The sequence below is a fragment of the Enhydra lutris genome, unplaced genomic scaffold, assembly GCF_002288905.1.
Source record: "Enhydra lutris kenyoni isolate GAN:26980312 unplaced genomic scaffold, ASM228890v2 scaffoldscaffold26, whole genome shotgun sequence".
Classification (NCBI taxonomy): Eukaryota; Metazoa; Chordata; class Mammalia; order Carnivora; family Mustelidae; genus Enhydra; species Enhydra lutris.
Window position 1 is genome coordinate 22,723,624 of NW_019154110.1, and position 22,312 is coordinate 22,745,935.

Sequence of the window (22,312 nt, forward strand, 5' to 3'; positions counted from 1 at the left end):
TAGGTCATGATCCCAGAGTCCTGGGATCGAGCCCCACATCGGGCTCTCTGCTCCGAGGGGAGCCTGCTTCCTCCTCTCTCTCTGCCTGCCTCTCTGCCTACTTGTGAGCTCTGTCAAATAAATAAATAGAATATTTAAAAAAAAAAAAAAAAACACAAAAAAAACCTTAGAGGAAGAGTCCTAAGCTGAGAAAAGAGTCTGTGGGTCAACTGTAGAGCAAACAACATTCCGAGGATTTTGTTATTGTCTTGTTAGCTAGTCAGGTAGGTGTCTTAGGAACAAACAGCGAAAACAAGTTTCATACCTCTATGTCCTGCTGTCCCCCTTGTACCCTCTGGCCTCTTGAGCTCAGGGGAGGGGACACAGTCCCAATTTTCTGACTCCTGGAAGGGAGACTCCAACATACTCCTTCAAACTTTCACACCCAGGCCCAGAAAAACCCCGGGTGTTTGCCTAGGGGATTTGTCTTCCCTTCCCCCCCCCTTTTAAGATTTATTTATTTATTTGTGGAATGAAGGGGAGGGGCAGAGGGAGAGAGACTCTCAGGCAGACTTCCTGCTGAGCACTGAGTCCCACACTGGGTTCAACCTCAGGAACCCACCCCCCCGCCCCCACCCACCGATCATGACTTGAGTGGAAATCAAGAGTCAGACCCTAACCGAACTAACCCCCCAGATGCTCCGGACCTCAGGGAATTTTCTGTTTTGGGTTTGCCTGGCACAAATCACTGATGCTTTCTGATTTCCTGGCTGTCACTCTGGCCCTGGAGGGGATGCCTGACAGGGTCGAAGCCGGCTTTGCTTTCCAGTGAGGGCAGGTCTACGGTTCACCCCATGTTTGTTCCCGTCATCACCCCTGAAAGGACAGGGGTGCCAGCCTCTGGCCTATTAACTCCCGCTGCCGCCAACCCTCTCATAAATAACCAGTTGTCAGGGATTTTAATGGAAACCCTCTGGAAGCTGTAAATCTTTGCGGCTCCATCCTGCATCCTTTCCCTCATTTCCATCACAATATTGCTCCAGAGGGACCCGAGACCAAAGCAGGAGCTTGGCAGGGCAGATTGGTAGGACACTGGGGAAAGAAAGAGGCGGGGTGGGGGAGGGGAAGAGAGCTGGGACAATTGGTCCTAGGGAAGCATCTGCTCTGGGCCAGTTGATGACAGTCACCTGGGCCTCCTGGGCCCTGGAGAGGGGGAAGGGCAAGATAGCCCAGGGCCACCTGGAGGGAAGGGGGAAGAGGAAGAGGATAGGATGGCAGAGAGGTTTCTGGAAGAGCAGCAGATGGACTGCAGGTTCTACCTCAGGCCCTCCAGGGTCTATTTAAGCATCTTGAACCAGACTTTCATTGTCTGCTGGGGGCTAAGCCATGACTTTGCCTGCCCAGGCAGATCAGCAGGTAAAAGGGCAGTGTCCTGTGCTGGCAGAAAAACTTCCTCCAACCTGGGTCCAAAAGGCAACAGTTTATTTCTCTGCATAGGAGAGCACTCAGTAGTGAGTAACTGCCCAAATAGCTAGGCATAAAGGTTTATCATATATCCCTTCTCTAAGGGGTGGGAGTTAGGGCTTCAAAATGGGCCCCTAGTGAGATTTGTTTACACAATTTTTGGCCTGTCCATATGTCCAAGAACAGAGCCTGCCTGCCTGGAGATTTCCCCCAGGGTTTAGGGGGTGTATGAGCGAGAGGGCCAGCTGACTGTGGTAATTATACATTCCCATAGCATCAATTCAAGCATCTGGAAATCTCCAGAACGAGAGGGATGGATATGGGCAACAAGAATATTTGGCTCGATCCCTAAGAGAGTTTCCTAAAAACACTGTGGTTCAGGAATTTTAAACCGATCCTTTTTCACCAATCCCGAACTAACCCAGGCAGAACCAGGTTTACCAGCTGTCAGTCCTTTGCAGGCAGCCCGGCACGCATCGGTCTGGGCTTAGACAGGTGGAAACGGAAGGAAACCACATTATTTGAATCCAGATTCCCTACCTGCCAGACGACAGCCAAAATGTCGCTGGGAGAAGCCAAGATCCCAGAGCTCTGGGCGGCCCTCTCGCTCTTCGGCCAGGCTCTCCACTCTTTGAGATGTCATGATTTAAGAAGCCAGAGCGGTTCATTGGCAGGTTTGCGATTAGCTACTTTACTGTTAGAGACGCTGAGCCCAGAGAGAGGTTCAATGACACATGTGCCTGAGGTCTTGACTGGGGTCTCAATCCAGGGCTCTTTAAAGGGCTTTCCCCCGGTCCTGGTTTCGGTTATTTACCCTCCCGCGAGGGCCTGGGTACAGAGCCGCCCGGCTCAGCGAAACCCCACCGCCGAACCCTCCGTAGCAGCTGCAGCTTCTGAAGACCGCGGTTCGTGTCCGCTGGGCCCTGGGGCTCCGGCTGCGCCTGCGCACGACGCCCCGACGGCGCGGGCCGGGGAGACCGGGGCCCGCGAGCGCGCGGAGCGCGGCCCTAGCGTCCTCCGCGTCTCCCGGGACAACCTCGGGCACTGCCCTCTCAGAGAGCCGGGCGGTTAATTGGATTCGGGAGGTGGGGGCACGGCAGCCTACCGCTGGGGCCAATCGACGACCTAGAAAGCCCAATATGCAAATACATGAGGGCTGGGCGCACCCCAAGTTAGGAGGAGCGAGGGTTGGGTACGCGGGCTGTCGGGCAGCCAATGGGAGCGTGTCTCCTTAATCTTTTGAGGAGGGGGCCCGCAGGTGTGGTTGCCAGCGGTACCGGCAGCAGAGCCCGGGCAAGACCAGGGAGTAGGAATCGCGGGTAAGAGCCCCCCAAACTCGGTGCTGGCCCTCGATTGTGGCCTTCTAGTGTCTCCCCGCCGAAAACCCGGTCCGTCATACCCCCCAATCCCCCTCGAAGCCCAGTTCCCCAGGGCTACCCCCTCCGCCCTCCCCGGTGGCGCTCTACCTCCAAAGCCACTCACCCTCCCGGTCCCTGCCCTCCCTTGGCGGGGAAGCTCGTCTCTTCCCAGCCCCATCCTCGCGTTCACCTCTGAAAGACCCTCGCTCCCTTTCTCATCCTCAAGACTCCGATGCCAAGACCTTGCCCACACGCCAACTCTTTTTTTTTTTTTAAGATTTTATTTATTTATTTGACAGACAGGGATCACAAGTAGGCAGAGAGGCAGGCAGAGAGAGGAGGAAGCAGGCTCCCTGCAGAGCAGAGAGCCCGATGTGGGGCTCGATCCCAGGACACTGGGACCATGACCTGAGCCGAAGGCAGAGGCTTTAACCCACTGAGCCACCCAGGTGCCCCACGCCAACTCTTCTTTCCCCAGCTCCATATTCCCTCCTGTCCCCACTGTCCCTCACTTCCTGCCCTCCCCCGATTTCCCCGGGGTGCGCCCGGGGAGCTGTTCCGTGGATACCAGAGATCCTGGGAATCAGAAAACTCTCTCTGCCTCCTCCTTCCCTATCACTGGGTCCTTCTCCCGATCACCTTTCTTCCTTTGTCTGGAGAAATCTTTCAGAGAGACACTTCTGTTTTGAACAGCCAGTGCAGCCCTCTGCAAATATTCCTACCTCTCCTTTCCGGCCCTCCTCCCCCTTCCAGTATTCTTTCTCACCTCCTTTAAAAAAAATATATATATATATATATATTTATTTATTCATTTGACAGAGACACAGGGAGAGAGGGAGTACAAGCAGGGAGAGTGGGAGAGGAAGAGAGAGAAGCAGGCTTCCTGCAGAGCAGGGAGCCCGATGTGGGACTCGATCCCAAGACTCTGGGATCATGACCCATCGGGAGGAAGACTCTTAACCACTGACCCACCCAGGCACCCCTATTTCTCATCTCCTGAAGGAGAATTCTTCTAGGCCTGAGGAATGTTCTCCTTTGGGATTGGAATAGTAGGGAAAATGTAACTTACTTCTGGGGACCATGTGGAAGAGAGCTAACGTTTACTAAGCACCAGCCTGTGCCAGGCACCTCAAGAAGTTATTTAATAGGTGCACCAACCCTACTGTTCTATTTTTTATATATATGTATTTTAAAGATTTTATTATTTATTTATTTATTTGACAGAGATCACAAGTAGGCAGAGAGGCAGGCAGAGAGGTGGGGGGGAAGCAGGCTCCCTGCAGAGCAGAGACTCCGGTGGGGGGCTTGATCCCAGGACCCTGAGATTATGACCTGAGCCGAAGGCAGAGGCTTTAACCCACTGAGCCACCCAGGTGCCCCATTCCTCTCCGTTTTTGCAGAATAAAAAATGTCATCTGAGTCCACAAGATTCTTAGTGTTTCCAGGGAACGGGGCCAGTCATTCTCAGCGCTTCTTACTGGCCTGTTCCTTGAGCAACTGAGCGCCCCCATCCCTCCCTTGTCAGTCCATGTCTTGCTAAGAACCTATTCAGTCCCTGTACTGAAAGTTCAAAGGTGGCTAGAATGGAAAGCTAAAAGGTCATAAAAAGCATCTTAATTTATCCCGCCTACATTCAAGCTCAAAGCACTTTTCTAGATGTGAAGTTTTTATCTTCCCAGTGGTCCTGTAATCTCAGAAAAGACACGGAATCAGGGTACGCCTGAAACTAATGTAACCTTGTACATCAGCTATTCTAAAAAAAAAAAAAGAAGAAGAAGAAGAAGAAAAGAGAAAAAAGATAGGAAATAAGGGAGGAGGTATAACTTGGCTTCTTATGGCATACAAAGTCAAAGAAGCAAAACCGGAAGCAAGATCCAGAGTTCTTACCTCTACAACTTCTCCCCCCATCTACTTTGACCTTTTCCAAGAGTTGGCCACTGGAAGCCTTCGGAGGGATGCTTCTGGTAGGGGAATGAGGACCAAAAGATGAAAAGGCGAGGAGGTGCAGGAAAATATATTATTTGTGAGAAGAGAAGAAAGCCCCCAGCAGACACAGTAGGATAGCTCTTCGGTGCCATGTATAGGGCTACAGACTGAAAGAAAGGTCCAGGCTCTGGGGTGCCTGGGTGGCTCAGTCATTAAGCGTGGGCATTCGGCTCTGGTCATGATCCCAAGGTCCTGGAATCAAGCCCCGCATCAGGCTCCCTGCTCAGCAGGAAGCCTGCTTCTCCCTTTCCCACTCCCCCTGCTTGTGTTTCCTCTCTCACTGTCTCTCTGTCAAGTAAATAAATAAAATCTTAAAAAACAAAAACAAAAAAAGATCCAGGCTCTGAAGTTCAGGGTGAAAAAACTCAGTTAAAACTTTGAACAAAAACTTTTTAACATGATCTACTCTCTGTTTTTAATCAACCTCCAAATGATTCATTCCTCCAGTTTCTTGGCACCTGTATTTGAATTCAGCCTTGCAAAAGAAAACCCTAAATATTTTCCACGCTCTGCAGCACCTCTAGGAGGTAAGAAGTGTAGTTGACCTGTAGAGTCCTTCAGAACTGGAAATGAAATACGGTTCCTCCTTTGAGATTTTCCAAATAACCTGCGATGTGTTTGCATGAAGCCATCCCAAGGCTCATTTCCTCCCCCTGGTGGCCAACGAAGTACATTTTCATGCTGTCTGACCAGGATTTGGTTGGCTTTGTCTGGCTTGGAAGATCCAAGATCAAAGCCCACACTAAAATGGAAGGAAACTTCAGCTGCCTCTTAGCAAGGATTTAACGTCACATCTCCGGGGGTGTCTGGGTGGCCCATTCGCTTAAGCATCCGATTCTTTTTTTTTTTTTTTTTCCTAAGTAGGCTCTACACCCAGTGTGGGGCCAAACACTAGGCTTGAACTCATGACCCTGAGGTCAAGCCATGAGCTGAGATCTAAGAATCAGATGCTTCGCTGGGGTGGCTCAGTTGTTTGAGCGTCTGACTCTTGATCTCAGCTCAGGTCTTGATTTCAGGGTTGTGAGTTCAGTTCCCACGTTGTGCCCCACATTGGGCATGGAATCTATTTTTTAAATCAATCAATCAATCAATGTCACTTCTCTGACTGCAGAGGCCCTTGGACAGGGTATGTATATGGCTCGGGATGCTGGCAGCCCCCATTTCACTCTTTTGTATTCTCCTTAGGCTTTGTCCTTAAAATTTAGTGCCTCTCCTCCTCTGATTCCTCAAGGCTGCAAGATCACTTTTGACAATGAAATTTGGGGGCAGGAGAGTATTTGGGGGCCCCCAGGTTAGCAGGGAGTGGCTGCTGAGACTAGCAAAGAGAAGGCTGGTGGAGTCGGAGGAGACCTGAGAGATTCTGGGGCAAGCAGCTTTTGCTTTAACTCATTGCCACTTGGTGGCCAGAGATGTGTTAAAGGAGGACAGCTCAAACCAGGGGTCCATGAGGCTGGGCCTCTGTCCTGAAGGAGAGAAGTGATCCGGGCATACAAAAATGTTCCCTCTCTCTTAATGCTACTGTAAGGAAAGGGATAGCACCAGGACAGCTGTCGCTTGGCTCCAGGATCAGGGAGACCATCGGGATGGAACTGGGGCAGACTGGAAAGTACCCAAAGAAGGAGCCATGACTTGGCTCTGTGGATTGCTGGCATGAAGCAATGGGGCCCTACTTTCCCAAAAGAAGTGGAAGTCTGGATTTTTATGAGAAATCTACATTGTCTAGTTGCTGGCAACGACTTCTATTTAAAACTACAACAAGACGCGCGGTGGGTCAAGTGAACATTTCTGCGGACTAACTCCCTCAATCCCCCAGCCCCCTGACTCCCACCCCAGCAAATCTGGAGCAAGATATTCCCTGTCAGGAGCCTTTGAGAGAGGTCAGCGGGGATTTAGCGTTGGGAATGGAACAGGAACGAGAGGACTGGGGGAAGAGAAAGCTAGGGGGCCAAAGGCAAAGCCAAAAGAGATGCACGTGGCATTGACTGCTCTCTACCGTCTTGTGCCCGGCTTGGGTACCATTCATGTGGATCTCATGTCATGGACAGCTTAGGATCTGGGGGAAGGTAGGTAAGTATGCTGCGGGGACCAGTTCCTTGAGAAGTACATGGGCTCAACTCCTTGGTTTCTGTGCCCGGGGCCCTCTCGTTGTGCAAGAGTCAACAGAATCTGATCCTTTTCCTGTTGTTTTTCTCTTTGAAGCAGATAAGCAGCAGCAGCCATGACTTGTTCTTACCACTTGGGCAGCAACTCAAGAAAGAGCAGAGACAACTCGCAACTCCAGAGGCCAAATTCAGGGTCAGTTTTCTCTCCTTCCATTAACATTAACCTTTGGGTAAATGGAGCCACTCCTCCAGGGCTTGGTAAACAGAAACCACTTGTGGAGGGCTGGGGGAGTAGATGTGGCCATTTACCTGGAATCGAGGGAGGAGCTCAAGGTCAAGATTTCAGGCACCTTAGTCCTCTTGAATGAGAATGTGCCTGGTCACTGGGAAAACGGACTCACAAGGGCCAGGTGTCATTGGTTTGTTGTGCTGCATACAACTCTTTCTCCCCCTGCCTGGGTGTCACCATAAAGGGGGTTGGCTCTAAGTGGCAGCCCTCCTGAGCAAGAGAGAGACCCATGGTGATTCTTGGTGGCCCCTCCTCTTGGCGATGGTTGTGAACATTCAGTGTGACAGTGTATGGGGTAACTCTCTGAAAAACATAAAGAAGTACACTCACATAAAGGCTTTTGATTAAGTTATTTCTAGGTAGCCTCCAAGTTAGAGCCCTCCAGTCCCCAGTTTTGGTTTGGGAAAGGGGCAGAGACGCGTAAAAGGGTGCAGTAATGTTAAAAACATGGCCCATAAAGTATAAAATGTTGGCGAGAATTAGCAAGTGTGGGTATGGAGGAAATGTGATTCACATGAGATTGTGTGGACCTGCTGGGCCTGCTGTTATCACGTATGGTGGTAATCCCGACTGTTGGAGTCCCTCTGGGAAACAACATGGCGATATAAATAAGATAGATAGATAGATAGATAGATAGATAGATAGATAGATAGATAAAGCCAGAAGCTATATAATTTTTACATTAACCTAGTAATCCTCATTCTGGATATTATTTTAGGTAAAATAATCCTCAAGAGGTAAAAGGCCTTCTATACATGAAAGTGTGCATTTCAGAGCTAGTACTATAATAGCAAAATTGGAAGCAACTTACATGGCCAACAATAGGGCAATGGTCGGTCAAATTCAGACACATTCCTTCAGTGTGGTGTTATTACACAGTCGTGCAACACTGGAAACATGTAAACTTTGTCACCACCAAAAGGATGTTTCTGATATGATAAGTGTGTGTGTGTGGAGGAAAGCAGATAGAAAATGGTTTCTATATTATTGTTACGATTATGGAAGAATAATCATGCTTAGAAATTAAGAATCAAAGAGAATATGCAAAAGGAGCAAAGTTGCTCTTCCAGGGTAGAAAAGCCACAAATGACTTCCCACCCTATCCTTTTCTAAACTCCCTTTGTTGTTTTATGATTTCATTGTAATAAATTATCATAAAGATATTACCATCTTTTTTTAAAAGCAAAGACTTGATGAGGGAAGAGCAGGTAGTAAGTGGCAAAGGCATCCAAGGACAGAGGTTGCCATGGTGAGGAGGTTGGCAGGGTTTGGGAGGTAAAGAGGAGGAAGAGCCCCAGAAAGTTGGCTTTATGGTCATAGGAGCCTCAGATGTGAAGGAGATGGAGTAGTTCATTGGATCTGGGCTGTTCTGGGCTAGCCAAAGGCACACGAAGCATATTCCTAAGGATTACTGAAGCAGGGGCATTAAAAACCATGAAAAGAATTTGATATTTGAAATTTCAAGCAAAGGACAAAGAAGTCATCGTGGGAATGGGGGAGGGACAAGAACTTTGCTGGACCTCCTTATTGGTATTTTGCCATCTGGTCTTATTTTTGTGTTGAATCACATGGTGCGGGAGACACCTGTACCTTTGCTGTGTGTGAGATCTCTGAAGGTCTCCGTCTGGCCCTGGGCTTGAACTGTGATCAGTCAGCTACGCATTGACCTTGAACTCCATGAGTGACGGTTGTTTTCACCATCAGCAGCAGGCTGGGCGTGGGAGGTTCCGTGTAGCGACGAAACAGTTAACAGACCTCCTCAGAGCACCCCATCTGCACCCCGGGGGACTCACTCCCTCAGTTGGGAAGGCTTAGGGCTTGGTTCTGAGGCCGTCTCCAGACACTCACTCACTTTAATAAGATTGTTTACCAGCTGGTGCCATGCATAGCATTTCAGCCTGCTCCTGAAAATCCCAGGAGGGCAAAAGCCAAAGCCAGGGTTGGCTGAGTGAGTCCCCAAGGTCAGCGTCCCCAAAGGCAAAAGGTGGAATCAGCTCTCTCCCTCAGCTTGTACCAACCCTGGAGGTGGGGTGGCATTTTCTAAAGGGTGATGGTGCCTGGTCCCGGACTGGGTCTACCACCCACAAGAGCAAGGGAGGGGGTCCCCCTGCAGGCGGATCCGAGTAACTGCTGCTCCCTCTGCTCTCTCCCCAGGGTGCACGGGGATTTCCCCAGAGCCGCCTCCCAGCCTGGGGAGATGCTCCAGTGCCTGCCTTTGGAAGGCGAAGAAGGGGCAGACTGGGAAGAGCGGGAGGACAGTTCCCAAGAAGATCCGAAAGAAAGCGTCACCCTGGCTTTCGTGAGCGAGAATGCTGGGGGGCAAGAGGGGCTTCAGAATGCTCAGGAGCAAGGCAAGAAGAGGAAGAAAAAGAGGTTAGGATTGAAAGATGAGAATGGGGATCTGTGTTGTTGGGAGCAGAAGGGACCTGGAGGGGAGGGGACTTTGGCCACTGATGAGAGGTTAAAGAGATGTTGTGTCCTGGGGTCTTCAAAATCACACCCCCTTCAGTTCTTGTGAGAATCAACTATCTGGTGATCGGTTTGATTAATTGATTGATTGTTCAAAGATTTTATTTATTTATTTGTCAGAGAGAGAGCACAAACAGGGATAGTGGCAGGCAGAGGGAGAAGCAGATTCTCTGCTGAGCACAGAATGCCCCCCCACCCCCTTCCCCGCTCCCCATTGCAGGATCCATCCCAGGACCTTGGGATCATGACCTGAGCCGAAGGCAGACACTTAACTGCCTGAGCCCCCCAGGCACCCCAATGATCTGTTTTATAGAATCAAATATGATGTGTGTAATCTCAAAACACACCCTTGTTCTAATCTTCATTCTATTTGTGTTTAGAATGCTTGCTTTTTTTTAAAAATTGTGTGGGGAAAGACAATTTCCTTGTTTTAAGGAAGTGCTTATTGTCCTGGGAACTTAGTACATTTTATTTTATTTAAGATTTTATTTATTTATTTATTTGAGAGAGAGAATGAGAGAGAAAGAGAGCATGAGAGGGGGGAAGGTCAGAGGTAGAAGCAGACTCCCCACCCAGCAGGGAGCCCAGGACTCCGGGATCACGACCTGAGCCAACGGCAGCCGCTCAACCAACTGAGCCACTCGGGTGCCCAACTTAGTACATTTTAAAAATAATGAAACTGACGCTGACTTCTTAGGATCTGCCTGTGGCTTCTGCATTCTGGTTCCTATTTACTATTCCATTACATTCAGGGACATGTCTCCATTCGGGGACAACGAGTCACTCCTCAGATTCACTGATACTAGAAAGCTCGTCCTCCCCCTTTCTTTCTTTCTTTTTTCCTTCCTTCCTTTCTTTCTTTCCTTCCTTCAAGATTTTATTTATTTATTTGACAGAGAGAGACACAGTGATAGAGGGAACGCAAGCAGGGGAGCAGCTGAGGGAGAGAGAGAAGCAGGCTTCCTGCTGAGCCGGGAGCTGGATGGGGGACTCCATCCCAGGATCCTGGGATCATGGCCTGAGCTGAAGGCAGACGCTTACCGACTGAGCCACCCAGGCATCCCTCGTCCACTTTCTAACTCACCACTTCCTTTAGTGGGGGGCAAGAGGAGGGAGACCATGAAGTAATTTGGCCCAAAGATTTTCGCTTCCTGTTCCTGACAGGCCGCTGGAGTAAAAGGATTGAGGAGGTGATAATGTTCATATAAAGCGGAAGCAGAATTAGTTACAACCGCAATACAGAATTTCTGCCTCTGTGGGCAGGGTCCTGGTACAGTCCGTGTCTTCCGCCCCTCTGCTACCCCTGGGATCTGTGTCTTCAGTCGAGGGGGTAGTCAGACCAGGCTTCGTGTGGCAGGATGGGTCTCATGCAGCCCTGCCTGTGATCGGAGGCTTCTGGGTGTGGTCGCCCGTTCTGGCAAGCGTGTCTGTCTCTGTCTTGCTTTCCTTTTTCTCTTTTCCAGATGATTGGTGATCAATCTCTCCACCTGCCGGTATGAGAGCGGTGAGCACCCGCGTTCCAGGGATCCATGACGGGAACCCAGTGGATTACTCCAAAGGGTTGGGAAGGGTCATTCTTGTGTATTCTTGAGGATGAAATGGGGGTGTTTCTACATCCCGTTGTCTCCGTCCTCAATGAACTATTTGAGGAAGTTGGGGATCTCATTCCAAGGAAATACGGGGTTTGGCCCCAGTGGTGTGTATTTCAGCTCTCTATAGCTCCTCTCCAGGGTGATTTGGGATCTGATTGTAGAGAAGGCAGTTGTTGCTTCTTGTTAGAGCACAAGTTAGAGACTGGCAGTCCACAGACCGAAGACAACCTATAGACCTACACTGAGTTGTGGAACAGAGTAGTCATTCTGCCTATTTCAAGTTTGAATGTTTTAGGCTGATGCTGACTCCCCTGGGTCACTGGCACTTCTTCTCTCCCAGGCCCTTGAAGGCATTTGAATTGTGTTACCAATGCTAACAGGGACGGAAGAAGGACGCAATAGCATATATGTGATTTTGAAATGCATCGTATACTTTTTTTTTTTTTCCTGTCAGTTTACCTTCCTAGTCAAGCTTGGCTCTGACTGATGTTAAGGATTAGTTTATATTCCCTGAACATTCTGTGCTTGGTGTTTGGAGGAGAGCCAGAAGCCTACTTCCTGGCAAGGGGAAGCCAGGGCGGGTAAAACATTCTTCCCAGAGAGACTTCTGTGGGGCTCATTGGGTGTTGGCCGAATGTCTCAATGGCTCTTCTTGTTCCTTTCTTGGCAATGGTGCATTCAGACGAGGCAAGATGGCTTCCAGGCTCAACGAGCTGAGGCGTCTCTCTCCAGCACACCGTCTGAGAGAAACGAGAAACATAACCTCCCTACCCCATGCTCCTCCCCCACTCCCTGGGCTAACAGGCCTTCCTTTTTCCAACTCCATGGCAGTGCGCAGGGCCGCCCAGCAGTATGGCCTTCGAGAAGGAGGGGAGACCAATGACTGGACTCTCTACTGGACGGACTACTCGGTGTCGCTGGAGAGGGTGATGGAAATGAAAAGTTACCAGGTATTACCCGGGGCAGAGCCGATCCTCAGGATAAGTCTGGTATCTACCCAGTGGGCCCCCAATTTTAGGACTGTCCCCTGAGGGCATCTCATGGGTACTCCCATGGGCACCACTGTTCATGAATTCTGGCTTCCTTTGCAGAAAATCAATCACTTCCCAGGGATGAGTGAAATCTGCCGCAAGGACTTGCTGGCTAGGAATATGAGCCGTATGTTGAAGCTGTTCCCTAAGGATTTCCACTTTTTCCCTAGGACCTGGTGTCTTCCTGCCGAGTGAGCGCCCACCTGTGTTCCCTTCCACACTACCCACCCCCAATTTACGTTTCCCTCTTGTTCCAGATTCCCCAGTGCTGCTTTCTCTTCCCAAAGGATCTCCCGTCTCTCTCTCCCTTTCAGGAAGAGAAGGCATAAAGGGTGTGTCCAAGGTTGAGAGAACAGAACATGAGGCTCTGCTATAAAAAATGAGGTGACATTTCAGGGCTGGGTGCCTTGGATCCTGCACCTGCAGTTGGGATGAGAATTTGTTCTGACCCTGAAAGCTGTTGATTTTGAACTTGTTCCAACCTTTTAACTGTGCAGTTTCTGAATTTTTAAGGACTGTGAGCACTTCCGGAGGGAGTGGGATAGTGGTTAGTGCCCAGATTAGGAGCAGGGAGAGACGCCTGACCTCTGATCCCTGGCAGAATCATGAACGGCAGCCAGCCTTTCCCTGTCTCCTTTCTCACTTTATCCATCTTAAAATCGGGCATCCAGGCTTTAAATGCTCTGGGCCCCACCACCAAGAAACAGAGCAAAGGTGAGATGACACAAACGTGACCCGGGTCTGGTCTTCAGGATAAGGACGAGGGGGCAGAGAGGCATTGCCACTAGAATTCTTTTCACATGGTGAGAATCCCACTCTGTCCTCTATGCCCAGTACTTTTCCAAACCAAGAGCTCCAGGATCCCCAGACTTCCCTAGCTTGTCCAGAACAACTTTCAAGACTTAGTAGCAACTTAGGAGGAAACATGTTTGCCTTCAGACCAACGGGCACCTCCAGATTTTAGTGGCCACTGAGGAACACTACCATGAAGTGACTTCGCCAGTGGTCACCATGCCAATGAGTTGCAGTGCAAGACAAGAAGTGTAGCAAGACTGAGATTCAGAATGCATTAAGTTGGTTTCTTTCTTCTGAAGATAGTGTCTTCAGGTTGTGTTCAAGGAGAGTAGTTGTGCTCTGATACTCTGGCTGGAGTGGAGATGTTCCCTGGAAAGAGCTGAAGCCTAGAGCAGGGAAGGAGACTCGTTGATCCAAGGTCACACAACCTGTCCGGGCTGAATTCCACATCTCCCATCTGCAAACCCAGAAAGCCAAAATCCTTGGGTCACAGCTACCTTCATGGTGCATGTCACATGTATCAGCAACCTTGCCTGCATTCTGTCACATGATTAACCTCCAGACAAGACAGGTGTCCTCATCCTCAGTGTGTAGATGATGGAAGTGAGGCTTGAAGAGGTCAAGTCCTTCCTTGCTCAGGGTTACAGGGCTGGTGAGTGGCGTCACCTGGGTTTAAATCCAGGCCTGAGTTTCCTCCAAAGCCCACCCTCTCTCCGCCATGTGTGTGCGTGCGTGGCTCTCTCTTCTATTGCCAGATCTCCCGACATGTGTCTGTCAACTCTAGAGTTTTGCCGCATTAGATAGCTTTAGTGGTTTTTTTTGTTGTTGTTGTTACTGTTTTTGTTTTTTTTTTTGGTTTTAATAAAGACCTAGTGTTCCTTTTCACTGCTCCCCCCGCTAAAGGTGTCTCTCATTCCCTCCCTGCTGCTCTGGTAGCTGGGGAGATTTGCAGAACTACAGCAGGTCAAGAAAAAATAAGACATTCATTTGTAAGCCCGATTCGGGCAGTCAAGGGAGAGGTATATTCATCACCCGGACGGTGAAAGACATCAAGCCGGGCGAGGATATGATCTGTCAACTCTATATTTCAAAGGTACTTCTTCATGGTGATCATTTCTCTCTTGCCCACAGCAACCTTCTAGCTCTGCCACACCATGGGAAATGAGGCAGGTGACGGGGGCAAAACCATGTCCTCTATCTTCAGCCTTGAAAGTTGTCAGACCAGGCCTTCTAACAGGGATGTGACATGTGTCTGGCCCAGAGCATCAGTCACTCTTGTACCCTTGTAGCTGATCTGGCCTTAACTTGGCTGGGCCCGTCGCCTCTGGCAGAGGACACCTGGAGGACACTGTTGGTCTGTGGATGCCCAACTTCATTTGGGAAAAGGCAGTAGTCCTGGAGGGATCATGGTAACCGGGTTTGCTCTGTGGCTGGAGGTCAGAGGTCATAGTGGCAGAGCCCACTGCAGGGAGGGAGCCCTCTGGGAGTGTGCATGGACTGGGAAGGGCTGGATAGCTCTGCAGGAGCGCTCTCTTGCCGAACTGCCATGTAACACAGCCCTAGATGGTGACAACATGTCCTTCATCATGGGACTTTTAATTTTTTTAAAAAAGATTTTATTTATTTATTTGAGAGAAAGAGAGAGACAGAGTAGGGGGAGCAGCAGAGGGAGAGGGAGAAGCAGGGTCCTCAATGAGTAGAAAGCTCAATGCAGAGCTCGATCCCAGGACCCTGGCATCATGACCTGAGCCGAAGGCAGACACTTCACCCACTGAGCCACCCAGGTGCCCCATCACAGAACTTTTTAATGTTACTTTGCTTGGTTGCCCAGAGATCTCTGGGAGGTGGTTACTTGTGCTATAGGAAATCGAGGCACAGTGGGGTTTAGTGACTCCCACAGGTCAAGTCCTCTTATCTTCCTCCCCGACCCCAGCCCAGACTGTACTCTGTAGTACCAGGCAAAACCAAGCCAAGGTACTAATCTTCAAGTCTGAATCTCTCCTCTGAGGCTTCCGTGACTTCTCTTCCCTCCTCGCAGCCCTTTATCATTGATGGGTTCAAGTTCGACCTACGGATTTATGTGCTGATGACCTCCTGTGACCCTCTCAGGATTTTTGTGTACAACGAAGGACTGGCACGCTTCGCCACCACCTCCTACTGCCACCCCAGCCCAGACAACGTGGTGAGCTCCAGGGACAGGCCCTGCCCCCTCTTCCTTAGCGGGATGAAAAATCCCACTTTAGTCCACATTCTCCAGGCACTGAGGATGTGGCCGTCATTTGTTGAACACTTACTATGTGCCAGGTTGTGGACGTCCAGATATCCCTTCCTTTAGCCCTCTCAGGAGCCCTCAGAAACAGAGATTATGATCTCCATTTCACAGATGAGGAAATGAAAACTCATTTTCATTTCCTCATGAAAACTTAAAAAAGAGTTTAAGGAACTTGTCCAAGGTCACAGAACTGGGAAGAGACGAGGCTGCGACTCGTGGCCAGATCTCCCTTCTGCAAAGCCAGTGCCCCAGATCTCTGATGCGTGAGGAGAGAAGGTCATAGGCGAGCCCCCATCTCTCCCCCACTCCCATCCTTCACTCTTTGACCCCCCAAGATTCCTGAAATGTCCCTCAGGCAGTGAACCACCCAATCTTGGGAGTAGCTAGACTCTCTTCTACCCCAGGCTGAAGGCTACCATATTACTTCCTGTTTTACCAGTTTAAGCCCCAAGGCGGTCCCTCTCTTTTCCTTCTCTTTAAGCCCCAGCAGCCACAGGAGAGGGCACAGAGAAGAAGCAGGAGGCCTGCCCTACCTCCTAATGACACAGACTTGTGTCTCTTTCCCCAGGATGATATCTGCATGCACCTGACTAATTATTCCATTAATAAGCACAGTTCCAATTTCATTCAAGATGCTCACACCGGAAGCAAGAGGTAAGGAGGCTGCCTCACTTCTGTCTTCTTGCCCTGCCACACTCAGAGCTCAGATCCTGCCCGTCCGTCCGTCCACATTAGTGTTTCCATCTTGGGTTACCTGGGCTCAGCAAATATTCCTTTGCCTCCTTATTCTCTGCCCTCTGGCTGTTAATCATTAAAAGAAGGCTACATCGTAAACCTAGGAGGTTGGGAGGAGGAGAGATAAACATCCCTAGCTGGACACACACACACACACACTCACCACATACACACTCACCACATACACGCCAAAACATGCACTTATTATACCGGGCCCTTCTGACATTTCCAAACCAATAGATATTTATCCATTGCTAGTTGGCCAACGGAGAGGGACATGTCAACCCATTGTTCCTTTGGCCTGTGGTTTCCCAGGGTGATGCTCCAACAGAGATTCTCGAGTGATAGGTCATGATGCCTGCTGTGGTCTATTAGTGGTTGGCTTTGAGATTCCTCAGAAGGAGGGAAAGGCAAGGAATGCGTGAGTGCCTTCCCAGTTATCACTTTCACGCTGTCGTCTGATCCTGTCTCATTCGACTTTTAGGAAAAAGGGGGGACTGGAGGAAGTGAACATGGGCCAGGCCCGAGGGGAAGGCAAGGCAGTATGTACTAAGGCCCCCTGTGTTGGGGGGCCCGTGCTGGGGGCTCTGTGTACATTTTTTCCCCATTGCATCTTCTCTCTGCTATGACCGAGGCATCGTAATCGGCTCTTTTTAGGTGCAGAACCGTGAGTTAGGTACCATCTCCATTTTACAGACAAGGAAACTGAGTCTCTGAGAGGTTAAGCTGCCCAAGGTCACAGGGTCGTAAATTCTAGAGCCGGGTGAGAAGGTAGGTCTGTCGGATTGCAAGGTGCAGCTCCGTCCCCTGCCCCGGGCTTCAAAGGCCTGGTAAACACACAGTCTCTTTGGCTCAAAGCATCAGAGAGGCAAGTGAAATTTCACAACTCTCCTGGTGGCAGAGTTCCAAAAAGCAAATGGAAAATCGCCAGCTGAAACCTGCTTGGAGGGGCAGTCTCCCTGTTTCAGAGGGTGCCCGAAGCTGTCTCCCCTCCTCGGCTCCCCACCTGGACCCTGGACACCAGCTCAGCCGAGAGTCAGTACTCATCGAGGCCTGGCTCTCAGGCCTGGCCCTGACTCTCACCAGCAGGACACACATGGGTCCGTGTCTTCCTCTCTCTGAGCCCCCGCTTCTTCACCGCCCCCCCCAGGGTCACTGTGAGGCTCAGATGACCCGTGATGGCCGCAGGGACACTGCTGGTGTTTACTGTGATTTTTCCTCGGTCGGAAGGCATGTAACCTAAGGGCCCCCGTTTCCCCTCCTCTTATGAGAAGACCTCCCAGCGACAGGCTTTGGACTCTCAGGCCACGATGGAGGGGGTATTAGGGGGCCAGGGCTCAGGGGAGAGTATGCAGTATTGTTCTGTGACGCCCGCTACCCCTTCCTCCTCTTTTCCCTCACCTCTCCCCCCTCCCCACCAGGCAAGGCCTTGCCCCTCTGCTCCACTCCCCTAGCCTCCACGCTGCCCCTTCTCCCTGAGCTCCAGGCTCATCCCTCCTCAGTGCACCCCGACATCTGTTGCCCCCAACTCAGCGTTTTCTTGCTCCTTGCTCCCAGCCCAGCCTTCCAAACTGGCTCCCCTGCCCAGCTCCCCTTCTCTGCCTCCTGACCAGCAAGGTTAGAGAGTTTGATGTCATCTCCGTAGTTGAATCCTGAACGTTCCTCCTGCAGATGTCCCCGTGTCCCTTCCTTTCCACCAGACCCAGGCCTCCCTTCAGCCTCAGACCTGACGGTGGCTTGGCCTCCTTGCCCTCCTCCCTAAATCCAGGCTTCGATCTCTCTGTGCTTCCATTTTCTCATCTCTAGAATGACAGAAACGTACAGTCCTGGCTGGCCGGCCTCAGACATGCTGTTAAGGACCTATTGAGAGGACATGTATGAATGACCTTCAGAAGCAAAAACCCCCACATGGGGAGATGCTGTTAATACTCTGTAGTCCCTATTTTGTGTTCTGTATCACCGGCTAAGGTTAACTGAGGTCCGGGAATGGACGGTCTTCCTTCTGATGCATCGTCAGAAGGTCAATGGTAGCCTAATGCTCGGTCATGTGCCTGCGTTCGTCCTCATTCATCTCACCAGATAGGCATCTCATCATCTCACATCATCCTCGTAAGAAAGGCGAGTACAGCCCAGGAAGCTATTATGAGAGCCCGAGAGAGAGACGACATTCACATTACTTTCATTATGGTGTATTGTTGTAATTGTTCTATTTTATTTTTAGTTATTATTATGAATCGCTTACTCTGTCTCATTTACAGATTAACCTTTATTATAGTTGTGTATGTATAGGAAAAACCAGTACCTGTAGAGTTGGGTACTAATCATGGATGGGTTCTGGCATCCTCTGGGGGTCTTAGAGCATACCTCCTCCGGGTAAGGGGGGATTTCTCTGCTACTTAACTTCCATATCAGTGTGACTCCCGGGTACCTAGAGGGTCAAGTCCAAACTCTTCTGCTCAATCTACCGTAATGTGACCAGACACCACTTTCCATTGTTGTCCTGCTACACTGGTAGTGAGCTTTCTATTTGTTGAGGGCTTGCTAGGTGCCAGGCACTGTTCTAAGAAATACACACACCTCAGCCCCTCTAATCCTCATAACAACACTCTAAGAATTATCATCAGCACGATTTTGCATATTAGAATTCTGCGGCATAAAGGGTTAAGTAACTTGCCCAAGGTCCCACAGCCAGGAGGTGATAGAACCGCCATGAAAATGCCCAAGTGTCTACCCTTCACCACTAGGGCGCGCTGTCTGTCCGTCCCCTCCGTGGTGATCTGCCAGGACATTCTGGCTCACATTCCGTATGTAGGCCTTGCCCATTCCCGCTTCTCCATCTTTGCTCAGCTCCAACAGAAAACACGAGAGAACATCCTTGAAGGCCCTTCTGGCTTGCTAGGCTTCCACGTTGCCTTCTCTGATCTGGCTGTAGGTCCTGGTCCAGCCACAGAGCTGCTGTGCAGCCCGTCTTCTCCGTGAGTCTCTGCTCACTTGATAATCAGATGAGAGAACTGGGGGTCCATCTCTGAGGACGAGCCCGTGGATCTGAGTCAAACCACCCGCAGGAACCTTCCCATCTCAGGACTCCCACCATGCTTTGGTCAACATCGACCATAGCCCATAACTGCTTTGGCTTGGTGCACACGTTTTCATGTGTTCTCCATTGTGCTTAAGCTCCCTGAGGGTTAGAGTGGCTTCCTGGCCTTCTGGGCACCTCCCATGGGATGGGCAGAGTCCTCCTTTTCTTCTATGCCTCCCTTTTCTTTTCACCTTTCCTCCTCTTCTTCTTCTTTTTTTTTTTTTTTTAAGATTTTATTAATTTATTTGACAGAGAGAGAGATCACAAGTAGGTGGAGAGGCAGGCAGAGAGAGAGGGGGAAACAGGCTCCCTGCTGAGCAGAGAGCTTGACGCGGGGCTCGATCCCAGGACCCTGAGACCATGACCTGAGCCGAAGGCAGAGGCTTAACCCACTAAGCCACCCAGGCGCCCCTCACCTTTCCTCTCTTCTTCCCCATCTTCTGAGGCGATCTGCTTCTCATGTTGACTGTCTCACCTGTCCCCAGTTCCCCCGTCCCCAGCAGGAGGCCAACTGCGCCCCCCAGTAGACCCCCTCCCACCAGTCGTGCACTCAGTAGGAACAGTGAAGGGAAGACAGAACAACTGGAAATCTGGGAGGGCTTGGGGGTCAGAGACCAGGTCCTCTGCATCTTCCGGGGCGCCTGGCACATAGCTGATGTGTTCAATTGAATTGGCTAATCATGGAGCATTAGGAGATTATACAGTAATGTACGCTCATTGTGATGTGCCTGAGTCATCAAGAAGAGGTTATGTTATGATTTGCAGTGTCTGTTATACGAAGGCAGGGAAGTGTATAATCTATTTTGGGAAAATTTATTTCCCAATTAGGCAAATTAAATACATTTTTATTTTGCACTTGAATGGCTTGGCTTCAAGCGATCTGGAAAATTCATTTATGTGCCACACTTCCCTGGCATTGGCAAGTAGAGGCAGTGGGCCTCTGTATCGAGTGGCCTTTGCTAATGTGTCTTTATATAAATGCAACCTTGGTTGTTTCCTATGTGAGTTGACCCCCCCAAATGGTCCTTAGTCTTCCCATGACCCTGGGGGTGGTTTCTTGGGGTTCTCTCATTTCCCGAGCTTTGCATGGACAGCAGGCCCTCAGCCAGTGTACACTCCTGTTTCCTCCTTTTTGGCTCCACTGGCTGGGGTCCAGTGAGCTCTTTGAACAACCTTGTGAGCCATGTCTCTCGTCTTAGTCTCTCCTCTTTACTCTTCATGCCCCTGCCTCTCTTGCTCTCACTTTCTCACTTCCCATTTCAACTCTCTGTGCGCATGCGCGTGCTTGTGAGCGGGAGTGTGTCTGTGTCCCCACCCTTGTCTCTCAGACCCTCAGCTTTGCCTCCTTTCTGTAGTGCCCAGCTCAGAGCTGACCAGAGCAACCCTTCAGATGTTTCCTCATGAACCGTAGACATCCTCCGATCTCTGTACTAGGGTGACAAGCCACCTCAGTTTGCCTCTGCCTGAGGGGTTTCCCATGATGTGAGACTTTCAGTTCTTTTTTTTAAAAATTTATTATTTTTTAAAATTTTAGTTTATTTAAATCCAAGTAATTAAAGTATACTGTATCATCAGTTTCAGAGGTAGAGGTCAGCAACTCATCGTTGCATGTAACACCCAGTGCTCATTCCATCCCGTGCCCTCCTTAATACCTGTCACCCAGTTACCCCATCCCCCTACCCACATCCCCTCCAGCAACCCTCAGTTTATTTCCTGTAGTTAAGAGTCTCTTATGGTTTGCCTCCCTCTCTGATTTTGTTTTATTTTATTTTTCCCTCCCTTTCCCTATTTTTTGTTTTGTTTCTTAAATTCCACCTATGAGTGAGATCATAGGATAATTGCCTTTCTCTGATTGGCTTATTTTGCTTAGCATAATACCCTCTAGTTCCACCCATGTGGTAACAAATGTTGAGATTCCATTTTTTGGGTGGCTGCGTCATATTCCATTGTAGATACACACCACATCTTCTTTATCTAAACAATTGGGACCATCCTGGTTTGCTGGGACAGTTGGTAACCATATCTGTGGAAATGCCCTGGGGCTACCTTTTCTCTGCGAATAGTCTTCAAGCAAAGTTTCCGTGTCTTTGGTGCCCCCCAGAATCCCGTCAGATGGCTGGGGGGGGCACCCAGGGATTGGTGTTCTTAAAAGGCTCCCTGCCAGTTTCTAATGACCACCAAAGGTTGCAAAAATATTTGCCATCAAAACATAACCATGTAGAGTGTTTTTTTTTTTAATATTTTTTATTCACCCATCCATTAAGCTTTCCACCTCGAATACCCAGTCCCTGCCCCAGCCTCCCAGGTGTTTTCCAGGTCACAGGGACAGTGCCCAAGCCAGGTTTTCTGTGTCATTATCTGCACCCACTTCCGGGCTATAGAGGTTCCTGAAGGCCCCTCCTGAGCTGTCATAGCCCTAGTTGTCACCCTGGGTCCTGGGCGTCTGTCCCCATTACCTCTGGGGTCTTAACTTCTCCAGAAGTTTCTGGTTTCCAGCAGGAGATGGCCTCAGATGACCAGAAGGTGGGCTGCCTCGCCTCACGGCCTGTGGTTTCCTTCCAGGAAGCTCTCCACCTTCAGCGTGTACATGGAGACCCATGGCTACAACATGGAGCAGATCTGGAGAGACATGGAGGACGTCATCATCAAGACGATCATCTCCGCCCACCCCATCATCAAGCATAACTACCACACCTGCTTCCCCAACCACACCCTCAACAGCGCCTGCTTTGAAATCCTGGGCTTCGACATTTTGTTGGACCACAAACTCAAGCCCTGGCTGCTGGAGGTAGAGGAGTTGGGGTGAGGGGTGAAAATTGGCTGCTGTTCCTGGGGGTCAGCCGGGGTCAGGCTCATGCCTTCATCCCTGGTTCAGCCAGTCATTTTAATCAACTTCCTGGCCAGTCCCGTTCATCCAGTGGTGCTGGCTGCCTGGGGCTTCTCTCTGAGCTAAGAAGTGACCACCAGAGGGGGGTAGATGGCCGGGAATTAGAGAGCTCCTCGTGCCCTCTTGAGGTCTACCCAGACCTGGAAACTTTGATCTCAGGCACAGAAAGACTCTAGAGAAAACAAGAAAGACTCTAGGGACAACTTGATTTTTTTGTCGCAGAATCATCTCCCAGAAAGGGGGTGTTCTTCCTCAAAGCTGGGTGGTAGTGTTC

The 22,312-nt window shown here is 50.1% G+C and overlaps 1 protein-coding gene across 1 annotated transcript in view; it reads left to right on the plus strand.

Annotated features, from left to right (window-relative positions):
• The first annotated feature begins 2,658 nt into the window (after window positions 1–2,658).
• LOC111151684 (tubulin tyrosine ligase like 6) overlaps window positions 2,659–22,312 on the plus strand; it is a 31,335-nt gene continuing 11,681 nt past the window's right edge. The window contains 10 exon segments of the mRNA XM_022509821.1: window positions 2,659–2,762; window positions 6,987–7,082; window positions 9,333–9,551; window positions 11,111–11,151; window positions 12,071–12,189; window positions 12,331–12,461; window positions 14,002–14,158; window positions 15,104–15,247; window positions 15,906–15,991; window positions 21,714–21,939. Coding sequence (XP_022365529.1) covers window positions 2,659–2,762; window positions 6,987–7,082; window positions 9,333–9,551; window positions 11,111–11,151; window positions 12,071–12,189; window positions 12,331–12,461; window positions 14,002–14,158; window positions 15,104–15,247; window positions 15,906–15,991; window positions 21,714–21,939 — 1,323 coding nt within the window.